The sequence below is a fragment of the Microtus oregoni genome, unplaced genomic scaffold (assembly GCF_018167655.1).
Source record: "Microtus oregoni isolate MIOR12 unplaced genomic scaffold, Mior012 000019F_ref0000042, whole genome shotgun sequence".
NCBI lineage: Eukaryota > Metazoa > Chordata > Mammalia > Rodentia > Cricetidae > Microtus > Microtus oregoni.
In genome coordinates, this window is record NW_024543078.1 from 37,689,374 (window position 1) to 37,705,511 (window position 16,138).

General features: G+C 42.6%; 1 protein-coding gene across 5 annotated transcripts in view; it reads right to left on the reverse strand.

Annotated features, from left to right (window-relative positions):
- Window positions 1-16,138, reverse strand: part of LOC121459333 (protein PRR14L-like) — a 73,610-nt gene that overhangs the window by 56,548 nt on the left and 924 nt on the right. For 4 of the 5 annotated variants that reach the window (XM_041668962.1, XM_041668961.1, XM_041668964.1 and 1 more), the window contains exon 1: window positions 4,074-4,547. The exons of the other annotated variant lie outside the window; for it this stretch is intronic. In XM_041668962.1, the coding sequence (XP_041524896.1) occupies window positions 4,074-4,547 (474 nt within the window). Of the gene's footprint in view, window positions 1-4,073; window positions 4,548-16,138 lie in introns of those variants that run through there. 5 annotated transcript variants of the gene reach the window in all.

Below are 16,138 nucleotides of genomic sequence, written 5' to 3' on the forward strand. Positions count from 1 at the left end.
AACTATGTGCTAGTCTGCCAGTTTATTAAGGGTTATTACAGGGGCTAGAGAGATGGCTTAGTGGTTAAGCGTTAAAGCTGCTCTTTGAGAAGACAGGGGTTCAATTCCCAGCACCCACATGGCAGCTCGTACCTGTCAGCAACTCCAGTTTCAGGGGATCTGATATGATACCTTCACACCAATGCACATAAAATAAGATTGACCAAATTATCTTTAAAAAGGGTTATTACTTTGAGGATGTCTGGTTCCATAAGCCTGAATGCTGTGTAAACAGCATGTTTCTTTGTCTCAAAGGGCTGCAGTGTTCAGACTGCCATGACCTGAGAATGCTTAGCAACTACTAGCTACCCCATGCTGCCCAATGAGTCTGACTGTGCCCAGCAGGTTCGCTTCTGTTGGATAGCCATCCAAATGCTTGAAGGCTCTTCTCAAATCTCCTAAGAGATTTAGGGGAAAAAAAAAACAAGAATAAAACCAAAATAATCCTGACTTTTCTTATATAAGTTTCTTGAGTCATACACACAACAACCTAGCTTCCAACAGTATGCTTTCAGGTTCTGCCACCCACGTGAATTCTTGTCCATGAGAGCATTAGTGCACATGACATGGAGGGAAGTGTGCAACCCTAGTGTAGCCTGACCAGCAAAACAGAGCATAATTCTTCTTGATCCAGATAAGACAGTTCTGTCAATCAGAGGATTCGATGAAGTGTCTTTTCTTGGCAGCAATACTTCTTTTTTTCAAGACAGGGTTTCTCTGTGTATCAGCCTTGGCTGCCATGGAACTCACTCTGTAGACCAGGCTGGCCTCAAACTCACTGAGATCTGCCTGCCTCTGCTTCCCACGTGCTGGGATCAAAGGTGTGAGCCATCACTGCCCAGCTCTTAGCAGCAGTTCTATACATCCCAATTCTATGTTTTGTTTATTGTTGTGCTGAAGACCAAACCCAGGAGGGCTACATGCTCTTTCACTGAGACCATTAAGCTAATAATACTAAGTGACCTGCTCAAACTGCAGGTGTTTTGTGTTTGATTTTGCAACACTAGGGGATGCAACGGCACCTCCTGCATGCTAGCCAGTCAAGGGCTCAGCCATTGAACTGAACCTCCAGCCTGAAACTGTTAAGTCTGTTTTCTTGAAGTATCTCTTTTGGAATGATGGACACAGTCAACCTTGGCTACATGAGGAGTTAAAGGACCAGCCTGGGCTACAAAAAGGAATTTGCCTAAACAAAGAGACAAACCAAGAAGCTGGGACATACAGAAGTACAGAAATTGATTAAATATATGAACAGTGTGGTGATTTGAATGAGACTGGCCCCCAGCAAAAGCTTGTTCCTTAATTGGCAGAAATTTGGGAAGGATTACGAGGTAGGTGTGGCCTTGTGGAGGAGGTGTGCCACTAAGGGATAGGTTTTGAGGTTTCAAAAGCCCACATAATTCCCAGTTATCCCTCTGCCCCTTGCTTGTGGATCAGATATAAGCTCTCAGCTACTGCTCCAGCACTAGGCCTGCCTGCCTGGCTGCTGCCATGCTACCTGCCAAAATGCCCACAGACTCAACCCTATGAAACTGTAACCAAGACCCCAACTAAACACTTTCTTTTAAAGTTGCCTGGATTGCTGAGTGGTAGTGGAGCACGCCTTTAATCTCAGCACTCAGGAGGCAGAGGCAGGCGGATCTCTGTGAGTTCAAGGCCAGCCTGGTCTACAAGAGCTAGTTCCAGGACAGGCTCCAAAGCTACAGAGAAACTCTGTCTCAAAAACAAAGAAACAAACAAAAAAACATTTTAAAAAAATAAAATTGCCTTAATCATGGTGTCTCTTCATTGCAGTAGTAAACTAAGACAAGGGATATTTAAATCAATAACACGGACCATTCCAATGTACTGAATGACATGAGAATTCTACTTCCCCCAAATGAATTAATCTGCAAGTATCTACAACTTCAGCTAAGTATTATTTCAAAGCCATTTAGGCAAGACTACATAGTAAGACTCTAGCTCAAAAGTTTAAGTGTATGTGTCAGTATATGTATGCCATGTCTGGTACCCAAAGAGTCCAGAAGATAGCACATGAGCCCCCTAGAACTACAATTACATAAGAAGAAAAGTACAGGCATGGTACTGTACTCTTCTAGTCCTGATACTCAGGAAGTTGAGGCAGGAGGATTATCTTGTATTTAAAGGGCAGGCTGAGCTACAGAATTAAGACCTTGTCACAAAAACAAAACCAAACAAGCTAAAATTAAAAAAAGAACTGGTTCGGCACTGAGGAGGCAGAGGCAGACAGATCTCTGAATTTGAGGACAGTCTGGACTCCAGAGTTGAGTTCCAGGACAGTCAGGGATACAGAGAAACCTTGTCTCAAAAACAAAAACAAAAACAAAAACAGCTAGGCAGTGATGGCGTGGTGAACACCTTTAATCTCGGCACTTGAGAGGCTGAGACAGAGGCAGGCGAATCTCAATGAGTTTGAATTTCTGATCCTCCATCCTCCACCTCGAGAGTGCTGGACTCAAAGGCACTGCTGTGGGATAATGCCCTCGTACACTGGAAAGATTTGTCACTCTTATTAGTTTAATATCACACTGATTGGCCAATAGCCAGACCGGAAGTGTAGGCAGGGCGACCAGACTAGTATTCTGGAAAGAGAAAAGGCAGAGGGGCGATCACCACTCAGACACAGAGGAAGCAAAATGAGAATGCCTCACTGAGAAAAGGTACCAAACCACATGGCTAAACATAGACAAGAATAATTTAAGTTATAAGAGCTAGTTAATAATAATCCTGAGCTAACAGGCTAAACAGTTTATAATTAACGTAAGGTTCAACAGCTCTGCGACTAGGCAGGACAGAAACTCCCACCTACAGCTTACTTACTATACAACTTACTCCTCTTTCTTTTCCCACCTACAACTTACTTACTATACAACTTACTCCTCTTTCTTTTTCCACCTACAGCTTACTTACTATACAACTTACTCCTCTTTCTTTTTCCACCTACAGCTTACTTACTATACAACTTACTCCTCTTTCTTTTTCCACCTACAGCTTACTTACTATACAACTTACTCCTCTTTCTTTTCCCACCTACAGCTTATTTACTATACAACTTACTCCTCTTTCTTTTCCCACCTACAACTTACTTACTATACAACTTACTCCTCTTTCTTTTCCCACCTACAACTTACTTACTATATAACTTACTCCTCTTTCTTTTTCCACCTACAACTTACTTACTATACAACTTACTCCTCTCTTTTTCCTGTGCCCAGCCTGACCTTAAACTCACTGTGTAATCCAGACTAGTTTCCAACTCGGGACAATCCTCGTATCACAATGTCCCAAATATTAAAATCTTTCTGTGTCTGTGCGTGTGTTGTGTTAGTGTAGTGTGTGTACATGTATGTGTGCTTACCCATGCCTGCATATATAGAAGCTAGAGGTTTATGTCAGGTATCTTCTATCTCCACCTTATTTTTTTTGCAATGGTCTTTCTGTTTGGTTTATTTTTGAGACAGGATCTCACTTTGTGACATTCGGTATCATGGAACTCACTATGTAAAATGGACTAGCTTTGAACTCACAGAGCCTCCTGGGATAATAGGCATGTGCCACCACAGCTGGGCAACGTTTATTTGGTCTTTTAGCACCCACAAGGCAGCTAACAACTGTCTGTAACTCCAAGATCTGACACCCTCACATAGACATACATGCACGAAAAACACCAATGCACATAAAACAAAATTAATAAATTTTAAAAAAAGAAATGCACTTTTTTAGAGATTCAATAATTCCTACAATAGTGAGAGTAGTGAGAGCACAGCAGTGACTTACATCAAAAAAAATACCAAAAATCGCTGGGCGGTAGTGACTGGGCAGAAAAACCCTGTCTCAAAAAACAAACAAACAACAACAACAAAAAACAACAACAAAAAAAATCCCTATTTTTTTAAACTGCTTCGAGGCTAGGTCGAAGGCTTCCTGTCAGCACCTGTAACTTATCATGAGCAGCACCGCTCTGCAGTGTTGTCACCCACACTCAACCTCTCTGCATCAAGACTCATTCTTACCTGACTGGGGCAGACCTTTCCTTTAGAAGCTGTGGAATGTTGGCATGGCTCTTCCTTTGTTCCCTCACAGGGGTCTCTGAAAACTTCGGCCTGGTCTCCTTGCTCTCTGAAGACCTTTGGCTCCATGCTCTTGGTTCTCTCTTCCCTATCCAAGATCTCAAAAGCCATAGGCCCTCTTGCTGTAGGGTCCACTAGTCCGCACCACCCAGTCTTGCCCCCATAATCCAAGGTCTCAAAGGTTTCTTCACAACAGCCTTCTGCATGAGTCCTCTGTAGCTCCAGGGGTGATGCCCTACTCTGACTTACATGAGCGCATGAGGCTCCAGGTTTTACATCGGGGATCATACTTGGCTGCTTCTCAGCATGAAGCTCTTTGGAGACACTTACTGAGAGTTCAGAGTATAATTCCTGTACCACAGCAGGCATGGAGGAATCAAGTAGAATTGGCTGAGTCTCTACTCCAGATGACAGCATTAGGGCAGTCGGAGATTACGAAGTCTTTTACATCAATGGCTTACCCTGACACAAACCAAAGGAAGGGATACAAGTTTAAAACCTTGACAGGTAAAAGAACTGTGTCAGTTCAGAAAGGTTAAAACATGGAAAATAGCCAGGCAAATCCCAGCACTCAGGAGGCAGAGGCAGGAGGATAGACTTGGTCTACAAAGTGAGTTCTGGGACAGCCAGAACTGTTACACAGAGAAATCCTGTCTTAAAAAAAAAAAAAAAAAAGAAGCCGGGCGGTGGTGGCGCACGCCTTTAATCCCAGCACTCAGGAGGCAGAGGCAGGCGGATCTCTGTGAGTTCAAGGCCAGCCTGGTCTACAAGAGCTAGTTCCAGGACAGGAACCAAAAGCTACGGAGAAACCCTGTCTCGAAAAATCAAAAAAAAAAAGAAAAATTCAACTTCAAATGCCAGCATTCTTGGATACCAAAATGTCTAATGAATTTGTAGAAAAACACACCTCTTAATCTTCAGCAGGCATGTCATTGACCTTAACTGAAATACTGCCTTGTGAATACTGTTTAAATGAGAAGCACATAATATAGCTTAGTGGTAGAGCACATACTCAGGTATATAAAGCCTGAGTTCAGCCCCAACGTCACCAAAACTAACCATTACCACTGGGTGTTGGGGCTCACACTTGTGATCCTATTATCCAGGAGGCTGAGATAGGATTGACAGAGTGCAAGCACAGCCTCAACTACAGAGTGAGTTCAAGGCTATCCTGGGCTAACATTGAGCAACCTCAATATCGGTGGGGGAAGGTGGGCTAGCAAAATGGCTAAGTGGTTAAAAGTGTATACTATTCCTGCAGATGACATGAGTTGGGTTCCCACGTCAGTCTGCACCCATGCTGAACAGTTCAAAACTATCAGTACCTCAAGCTCCAGGGCAGCTGGACCCCTCCAGCATCTTTAGGAAACTACACTCATCTGCACAGATATATAAATACACAAATACACATACTAAGGCACATGCCTTCAATCCCACTACTCAGGAGGCAGAGACAGGCTCGCTCTGTGAGTTTGAGGACAGACTGGTCTACAGAGTGAGTTGCATGCCAGGCTCCACAGAGAGACCCTTTCTCAAATAAATAAATAAAAAGATAATTCTTTCAAAGAAGGTCCCCCCCCCCCCTTTGGTTTTTCAAGACTGGGTTTCTCAGCTTTGGAGCCTGTCCTGAAACTCGCTCTCTTCTGGCCTCAATTTCACATAGATCTACTTCCCCCTGCCTTTTGATTGCTGGGATTAAAGGCATACACCACCACTGCCTGGCTCAAAGAATTTTTTTTAATTCAGGAAAAAAAATTGAGCAAACACAGTAAGATATGAATGTGCTTCTAAAACCAGTCCTGACACCAACTAGAAAATAAAGGTGCTTCTCTAGCTGATTTCAAGGCATGACCTTTACACACCTTGTTCACTGGTATATCCCAGAGTGGCACTTGACATCTAGCCACTCCTTAGGAAGGTTGTAGGGATTTGTTTGTTTACACGTATGTGCTGTGTGTGTATAGATGCACACGGAGGGTACAGGACAATTTTCAGTGTCGTTCTCAGGAATACTCTCCACCTCCTCTGAGACAGTCTCTCACTGGCCTAGAGTTCGCCAATTAGGCTAGACTGATAGCCAGCAAGCTATCAATCTTCATCTCTCCCTGTCCTGTTCAGGAATGATGCCTGGCTTTTTTTTTCCGCCTTACTTATTTTGAGATAGGGTTTCACTGTGTAGTCCTGGCTGTCCTAGAACTCATTCTATAAACCAGGCTTGCTTCAAACTCACAGAGATCCACCTACTTCTGTGTTGTGGGATATTTGTACACTGTGTAAAAGTATATTGCTGTGATTGATGTAATAAAAAGATGAACAGCCAATATATAGGCAGGAGGTATAAATGGGTCTTCTGGGCAGAGAGAAAGGAGGAATCTAGGCATGTGAGAGACATAAGGAGACACGGAGAAAGTAGGATGGGTAGGATGGGCAGTAAGTAACAAAATATTGAGAAAGAACATAGATAATTAGAAATGGGCTAACTTAAGTTATGAGAGCTAGTTAAAAACAAACCTAAACTAAGGACAAGCTTTCACAATTAATAAGTCTCCATGTTGTTATTTGGGAGCTGGCTGGTAGGACAGAGAAAGGCTCGATACATCTCTGCCTCTACGGTGTTGCAATTAAAGGTGACATTTGGCATTTTTATATAGGTTCCAGGGATCAAACTCAGATCGATCCTACTATCAATAAATTTTTGGTGAGTGAATATGCTGAAGGATATTGAAAATTTTAATATGTTTACCTTTCTTCTTTGAAGACAGATACTGAAAAATGCAATTCCACTCCTTTACATACTTGAAATCTACCCAGAAAAGTACAAGTTCCTAACTAACACAACTCCTTTAGCAGAATCCTTTTTGATTTTTATTCAGCTGCTTGAGATCTTCAAAGAGTTTTTATAGCAACCACCCATTTAATTCACAGAACAATCCCGTGAACTAAACTGAGCCAGTATCACCTTCTTGTTATAGATCTTAACACCACACCCGAGGAGGTGGAAAATGACAAGCCTAATATGATATACTACAGAAGAAGAGGAGGACTCTCACTGTGTTGATGGTTAAATTTCTTGTACTGAATGCTAGAAACAGGCTATTTGCTGAAATATTTCACCTAAGTATTTTGCAGTACAAGGATGAAAATATAGCTCAATGGTAGAGCACTTGCCTGGCATGCTTGAAGCCTTAAATTCAATGTGGGGGCTGGGATGGAGGAAGAAAGGGAGAGCACAGAGAGGGGGTGGGACTAGAAGATGGGGAGAGTACAGAGCGGGTGGGACAGAGGAAGATAGGGAGAACATGGGAAGGAAGATAACGGGAGGGAGATGGAGGAAAATAGGGAGAGCACAGAGAACACACACTGTGTCACATGCTAATTCTTTTTTTTCTTCTTCCTCTTCTTCTTCTTTGGTTTATTGAGACAGGGTTTGTCTGTGTTGCCTTGGGATGTCCTGGAACTCACTCTATAGAGCACGCTGGCCTCGAATTCACAGAAGTCTGCCTGCCTCTACCTCTCAAGTGCTGGGATTAGCTGATTCTTTTTTTATTTGTTTTTGGGTTTTTTGTTTTGTTTTGTTTTTTAGATAGGGTTTCTCTGTGTATGCTTGGCTGTCCTGGAACTCCCTTTGTAGACCAGGCTGACCTTACACTCATTGAGATCCACCTGCCTCTGCCTCCCAAGTGCTGGGATTAAAGGCGTCTGCTACCACTGCTCAGCCAATTTATTTCTTTTTATTTCATATGCATTGGTGTTTTGCCTGCATGTATATCTGCATGACAGCATCAGATCCCCTGGAGCCGATGTTACAGACAGTTGTTAGCTACCATGTAGGGGCTGAGAATTGAACCTGGGTCCTCTGGAAGAGCAGCTAGTGCTCTTAATGACTGAGCCATTTCTCCTACTTCCTCTATGTTAATTCTTAATGTTTCTCCTAACCTAAACGAAAAAGAAATAGTTTAAGAAACTGTCCCCAATTTAAAGAGTAGAAACTATAGAAAGCAAACAGTTACCCAGCTAAATAGGCTGACCCAAAGTTAGAGATCCCACGTAAGACTCTTGATCTTGAATGCTGGGTTTAAAGGCATGGACCTCGTTTAAACTAAAAAAATTTTTTTTTTTTTTTTTGGTTTTTCGAGACAGGGTTTCTCTGTAGCTTTAGAGCCTGTCCTGGAACTAGCTCTTGTAGACCAGGCTGGTCTCAAACTCACAGAGATCCGCCTGCCTCTGCCTCCCGAGTACTGGGATTAAAGGAGTGCGCCACCACCTAAAAATTTTTAAACAAAGAGTTAAAAAGGTTTTCTGAGTGGGAGATGGTGTCATACAACTTTAATCCCAGCACTCCATAGGCAGAGGCAGGAGGATTTTTGTGAGTTCAAAGCCACCCTGGTCTACAAAGGGAGTTCCAGGACAGTCAGAGCTACACAGAGAAACCCTCTGTAAAAAAAAATAAACAGAACAACAACAAAAAAGGTTTTCTAAAATTCTTGGGCCAGGGACTAGAGCTATGGCTCAATGGTTCAGAGCACGAACTGCCAATTCAAGAGGTCCTGGGTTCAGTTCCCATCACTCACAAGGTGGCTTACTATCATCTGGAACACCAGTCCCAGGAGACCCAACACCCTCTTATGGATTCCAAGGACACTGCACGGACGTAGTATAAGATAGAACAGGCAAAACATATAAAAATTAAACACTTAAGTAAACAAAATGTAGAGAATATCTACTTTTGGATGGGAGCGGTAGCACACACCTTTATTTTATTTTATTTTTTTTGGGTTTTCGAGACAGGGTTTCTCTGCGGTTTTGGAGCTTGTCCTGAACTAGCTCTTGTAGACCAGGTTGGTCTCGAACTCACAGAGATCCACCTGCCTCTGCCTCCCAAGTGCTGGGATTAAAGGCGTGTGCCACCACCGCCCGGCTGTACCTTTAATACTAACACTTGGGAGTCAGAGGAAGACAGAACTCTGTATGTGAGTTTGAGAACAGCCAGGTTTGTACAGCAAGTTCTAGGTCAGTCAGAGCCGTATAGTGAAACCCTGTCTCAAAAGTAAATAAAAAAATAAAACCAAAATTGCCGCCAGGTGGAGGTGGCGCAGGCCTTTAATCCCAGCACTCGGGAGGCAGAGGCAGGCAATCTCTCTGAGTTCGAGGCCAGCCTGGTCTACAAGAGCTAGTTCCAGGACAGGCTCCAAAACCGCAGAGAAACCCTGCCTCGAAAAACAACAAACAAACAACAACAACAACAACAATAAAAAAACCAAAAAAAACAGAATTGCCTAAACTGAGGGGGCTGGAGAGATGGATGATAAGCACTACCATCTGAACATCTGTAACTCCAGCTGCAGGGGATCTGACACCTCTGGCCACTGAGGGCACCTGAATGCCTATGGTGCTCATGAACTAATTCAGGGCCACACACACATAGACATTAACTTTTTAAAAAATGAATAAAAATTGCCTAAATCATTAAGCACTGTAGTAATCCTAGCAGTTAGGAGACTGAAGCTAGGGGAACCTAGGATTCAAGACCAGCCTGCAACACTCAGGGAAAACTGGTTTCAAAAAACATACAAGGAAAAAAAAAAGCCCTAAAATACTCAGGAAAGATCCACTGTCATTTACAAAAACCATAGATTCTCCATTTAGAAACAGTGCTATGGGGCTAGAACAACGGCTCAGCAGTTAGGAGCACTTGCTGCTCTTGCAGAGGACATGTGTTCAGTTCCCAGGACCCATGTGGTGCCTCACAACCACAAATAAACCTAGTTCCAAGGGATCTGACACTATCTTTCAGCCTCTATAGCCACTTGCATATAGATGGTACATGTAAATGCACTCAACACACACATATAAAATAAAAATATAAACAACTAAGCCAGGCACTGGTGGTGCACGCCTTTAATCCCAGCACTCGGGAGGCAGAGGCAGGCGGATCTCTGTGAGTTCGAGGCCAGCCTGGTCTACAAGAGCTAGTTCCAGGACAGGCTCTAAAGCTACAGAGAAACCCTGTCTCGAAAAACCAAATAAATAAAAAATAAACAACTAAAAATAAAAAGAATCTTTTTTTTAAAAAAAAAGCAGTGTTGACACTAATTTATCACTTTTAGAGTTAGAATCTTTCTTTCTTCTCTAGCCACTGGATATTTCTGAAGGTACTTCATATTTTAGGTCATTTGTACATGAGGGAGTTAGCGGAAATAAACTGGAATTGCTATCTGGTGCCAAAAAGAAGTAGGAAATACTTCAATTTGAACTTTGTTTGGATTCCTCTTCCTAGTTATCACACTGCAGACAAACTAGATAAGTACAGGAAAAAATACTGTAAAGATGGGTCACCAAGATGGCTCAGCAGTTAAACTGCTTGCCTTTCAATCTGCTGACCTGAATGCAATCCCTGAAACTCACAAACTGAAGGAGACCCAATCCCCCAAAAAGTTGTCCTCTGGCCTCTACACACCCATTGTGGTGAACACAGGCCCACATTCATACACACACATACACATATATAAAAAAAGCAAGTGTATCTCATCTCTCTGTGGGAAGGAACACACCTGCAAGTGCAGCACCTGACCAAGAAGGACAGTGAGTGTGGTCAACCTGGGATCCACAGGCACTCTCCACCTAAAGAAAACCAAGTTTACGGATGCACTCAGACTTCTTGGTCTCTGCCACCTCGTGTGCAAGACCTCGTTCTCCCCTGCCTACCAGGGAGATATGGGTGTTCTCAAACACTAATCCATAACTCTCTTCCTAGTGTTTCATTTCCTCGATGACTTCACTTTTCCTTGAAGCCTCTCTGCTGAGGAAAACCCAGTTCTGTCTCCGTAGCTCAGTGAAGTGCTTGCCTAACATGGAAGATCCTGGGTCATAGGATGAAAACATGGCTCCACAGCTCAGACTGAGCACTGCTCCTCCACAGGGCCACAGTTAGGTTCCTAGCTACCACACTGAGCACATCACAACCTGCTCTAACTCAGCTCTAGGGGATCCAACTTTTCTGGCCTCTAAGGGTACCACATGCATATACACAGATACACACAAACACAAATAAATAATTTTAAAAAATGGGGGGGGGTGTCCAATCCCTAGCACTGAGAAAAATAATACAACAATAACACAAAAACAAACAAAAAACCCCAACAAACTCTTCCTTTGATCATAGTTACTTACTACTTGATTCAAAAAGCCCACTCTCTCGGCCGGGCAGTGGTGGCGCACACCTTTAATCCCAGCACTTGGGAGGCAGAGGCAGGTGGATTTTTGTGAGTTCGAGGCCAGCCTGGTCTAAAAACCAAAAAAAAAAAAAAAGCCCACTCTTAGGTATATACATAGCAAACATGTCAACCAAAACCTGGATACAAACATTCACAGTGGACAAAAAAACAGAAAAAAATACAAATGACCATTAATAAGTAGATAAACAAAATGTTGCCTAGCTATACAAGAGACTATTAAGTCAGAAAAAGGAACAAAGTACCAGGAGATTACATAATGGACAGACTTGCCAGGCGGTGGTGGCGCATGCCTTTAATCCCAGCAATTGGGAAGCAGAGGCAGGGGGATCTTTGTTTGAGGCCAGCCTGGTCTACAAGTGCTAGTTCTAGGACCGGGGCAAAAGCTACAGAGAAACCCTGTCTCAAAAAAAAAAAAAAAAAAAAAAAGACAGACTTTGAAAAAGCTATGCTAAAAATGTTAAGAAACCTGTCAGAAAAACCAGGAATTGTAAGACTCTATTTATATGAAAATCAAGCATAGGAAAATCTGTAAAGTATTAGCAGTTGCTTAGGGATAAGAGTGCTGCCATCACAAAGTGACAGGGAATGTGCAGCTTCTTTCTGGAATAATACAATTGTTTTGGGACTGGAGAGATGATGGCCCAGTGGTTAAGGGCACTTGCTATTCTCACAAAGAACCTGAGTTTAGTTCACAGCACCCATATGGTAAATCACAACCACCTTCCAAGGGAACCAGCACAATATAGAGAGGCAGAGACAAATGGATGAGTTTGAGGCTAATGTGGTCTACACAGAGAGTTCCAAGCTACCCAGGGGTACACAGTGAGACACGGTCTCCATTATAAACAGACAGACAGACAGATAAATAAGCAAATAAAAGAAAAAGTTCTAAACTTAAGGCTGGAAAGATGGCTCAGTGATTCAGAGCACCGTCTGCTCTTGCAAAGGACCCAGGTTTGGTTCTCAGTACCTACATAGCAGCTACCTTCTGCTAACTCTAGTTCCGGGTATCTAACGCTCTCTTCTGGTGCCTGTGGACATTGCAGGTAAAACACTCAAGCACACAACATCTTTTTAACCAAGCTACCAGGGAAGGATACCAGGTCATTATCTAGTTTAAGGTTTAAGTGAAAATTAACCTATTAACTTAAGAATGACTGTTACTGGGCTGGACAGATGGCTTAATGGTTAAGGGTACTTGTTGCTCTTCCAGAGGACCTGGTTTGATTCCCATCACCCACATGTCAGCTCACAACTGTCTATAATTCTGGCTCTGGGAATGTGATGCCCCCTTCTGGTCTCTGCAGGTACCAAGAACACATGGTACACAGATATATACTTATTCAAGCAAAACATTCACATACATAAAATTTAAAGCTGGGAAATGTAACACACACCATTAATCCCAGTATTTGGGAGGCATAGGCAGGTGGGTCTCTGTGAGTTAGAGGCCAAACTGGTCAACAGAGTGAGTTCCAAGACAGTCAAAGCTATACAAAAAAAATGTTGTCTTGAATAATTAGATAGATAGATAGATAGATAGATAGATAGATAAAAATAAAATTTAAAAATAAATCTTGGGGCTGGAGAGATGGCTCAGTGGTTAAGAGCACAGACTGCTCTTCCAGAGGACCTGGGTTCAATTCCCAGCACCCACATGGCAGCTCACAACTGTCTGAAGATCAGTTCCAGGGGATCTGACACTTCACACCAATGGACATAAAATAAAGTTAAATAAACCATAAAAAAAAAAAAATAAAAAAAATAAATAAATAAATCTTAGCCGGGTGGTGGCGGCGCACGCCTTTAGTCCCAGCACTTGGGAGACAGAGGCAGGCGGATCTCTGGGAGTTCGAGGCCAGCCTGGTCTACAAGAGCTAGTTCCGGGATAGGCACCAAAGCTACAGAGAAACCCTGTCTCGAAAAAACCAAAAATAAATAAATAAATAAATAAATAAATAAAAATGACCCTCACCATCTGTACAAATAAGTATTAGATTTTTTAGGGAACAGATTTATCTCAGTATTTGTAAGGTGACTAATGTTTGTACAAAGTATAAAGTAAAATATTTCCAATAAAAGATGAAGTTCCTAACACAAGCCTACTACCCCAATACCAGGGAAACACAAATTCCAGGTCGGCCAGGGCTACACAGTAGACTATACAAGGAGACCCTGTCTCAAACAAAAAACATATGTTTGTTAAAGGAAAAAAAAGAAAGGAAGTAAGGGAGGAAGAGGTCAGGCACATGCCTTTAATTCCAGCACTCAGGAGGCAGAGAGGCAGGTGAATCTCTGAGTTTGAGGCCAGCCTGGTCTACAGAGTTCCAGGACAGCCAGGGTTACAAAGAAAAACACTGTCTCGAAAAACAAAACAAAAAGAAGATGAAAAAAAGATATAATAATTGAGCTCTTATCTGTTTCCAACGCAAAGCTCTGGAGGGAATAGTTCAATCTCTCCGGCAAGAGACTCCACTCATTAGCTGCACGGCCTGGAACATCTTCAGTGTGAATGAGCTTTCCTGGGCTTGTTTTTTCCATGCAAAATGAACAAGCCAAAATAATCACAAGAAAAGCCCACTATGAAAATGATAACTTCTCTTTTGTTTTAGCACACACACTACAACAGATATCAACAGGAGTACAGGGCTCAAACTAATGCCTTCAGTAGGTACTCATGAGCATTTAAGGCAATTTAAGAACATTTTCCATACCAAAAAAAGACAGAAAGCTTTTCTTCAATGTGCCTTCAGGTAATCTGGAAGTGTGTGCCCTACCCCCCCACCCCCCAAAAAAGATGGCAAAATCAGAACTGTCTCATTAGGATATTTTGCAATGCCAAAAATCCTACAGTGGCAACATTTCTAATCAATTAATTCAACTTTTCCCAAATAATAGTTTTGGATGTAAAACTTGACAGCAATAAAGCAAAAACACAGGAGGAAAAAAAAAAACAATTCAAACAAATTATTCAAAGAAAGCAGAACAGAAAACTATGTGCCCTAATAATCCCTTCTCTTTAGTTCAAATGTAAAAGAAGCTATTAAGAACAGTGGGCACATAGCTGGGCATGATGGAGCACACCTTTAATCCCAGCACTTGGGAAGCAGAAGCAGACAGATCTCTTTGAGTTTGGGGCAAGCCTGGTCTACAGAGGGAATTCCAGGGCTATACAGAGAAAACCGTCTCAGAAAATAAATAAATAAATAAATAATAAATAAATAAGTAAATAGAGGAAAGAAGGATGGAAGTAAGGAACACTGGGCACTGTCATGCTTGTGGCAAGGAACACTACAAGTATGAGCAGGCCCGAGTTCGAGACCAGCCTGGTCTACAGAGCTAGTTCCAGGACAGGCTCCAAAGCCAGAGTGAAACCCTGTCTCGAAAAACCAAAAAAAAAAAAAAGAATGAGCAGGCCCTCAGAAGTTCCCACCACCCCTTTCACCTTTTCCAAAGATTCAGATCCTGTAGCCAGTCCCTCTGTAAGGGACATTCAGACACCCATAGTCAGTTTGTCCATGAGAGAATTTGGAGAAGAGGCCTCTTCTTGAGGAACAGAAAAAGAAGAAACTTTAATGGCTCACACCTGAGGCCCCAAACCTAGAGAGAGGCAGAGGCAAGAGGAGGGCTGAGAGTTCAAGGACAGACTTGGATAAATGGTGAGTGAGGCCAGCTAGAGCTCCACGGCTAGACCCTGTCTCTAAACAAGATCTCAATACAAACTGAAACATGAACAGTGCAGGGAGCCTCTGAGGCCCCAGGCACTTCTGCCCTTTCCCTTTTAACTAACATGGGGGGGGGGGTTGTCCATCTTTCAACAGAGGGCATAAAACTGAAAATGCCCTTATGTCTACTGACGAGACCATGTAGGAAAAGTTTTCATAGACTTATCCAAGGGAATGGGGAAAGAAACCATCTGCACCACTTCCCATACTGGGAAAGGCCAGTCTTATTTCTCTTAGGATCACCAGAGGCTGCAAAGGATATGTAGAGAAAAGGAAGCTTTTTTTTTCCTATCACAAAAGCAGACCTAGAAAGATTTGGTGGACAAAAAAAGTCTGCCTTGTGACATCAAGCTTCCCTCCCTCTTAAGAATTTTACTGGGGAGACGGAGATAGGAGAATCAGAAGTTGGCTATATAGCAAATGGGACCAGTGTGAGCTACATGAGACCCTGTCTCAAAAGAAAACGAGGCACATGATGGAACATGCCTAAAACAGCAGCATTCGAGACTGAGACAGAAGAACTGTCAAGGGTCAGGGGTTGAAGGTCAGTCTAGGGTACACACTGGGCTGCATTGAGACCTGATCTCAAATAATAATAACAATCTGTTTCCAAATATTAGTCACACATTTAAATCCCAGAACTCAGGAGGCAGAGACAGGGGGATCTTCTGAGTTTGAGGCCAGCCTAGTCTAGAAAGAGAGTTCGAAGACAGTCAGGGCTGTTACTCAGAGAAACCCTGTTTTGAAAAACAACAAAATTTAATCTTTTTTCTTTCCTTCTGATTTTCATTAAGGCTCTCTTTCTTAACTTGGGGACTAGAGTACAGTAGGATCCAAAAGGAAAAGAGAGATCCTTTATCATAGGATTGTGGGAAAAGCCTTTCCGGTGGAAAGAGTGGGTGAAACATTAGTGATGGAGGGTAGAGTCATGCAAACACCTGCTTCTTTAAGCGTGACTTTACTTTCTTCACCAACCAATATTACAACTGACCAAAAGTTCACTGGGCACCTCATGCCAATTCAGAGAGAGAAAAAAAGTACCAGGTTA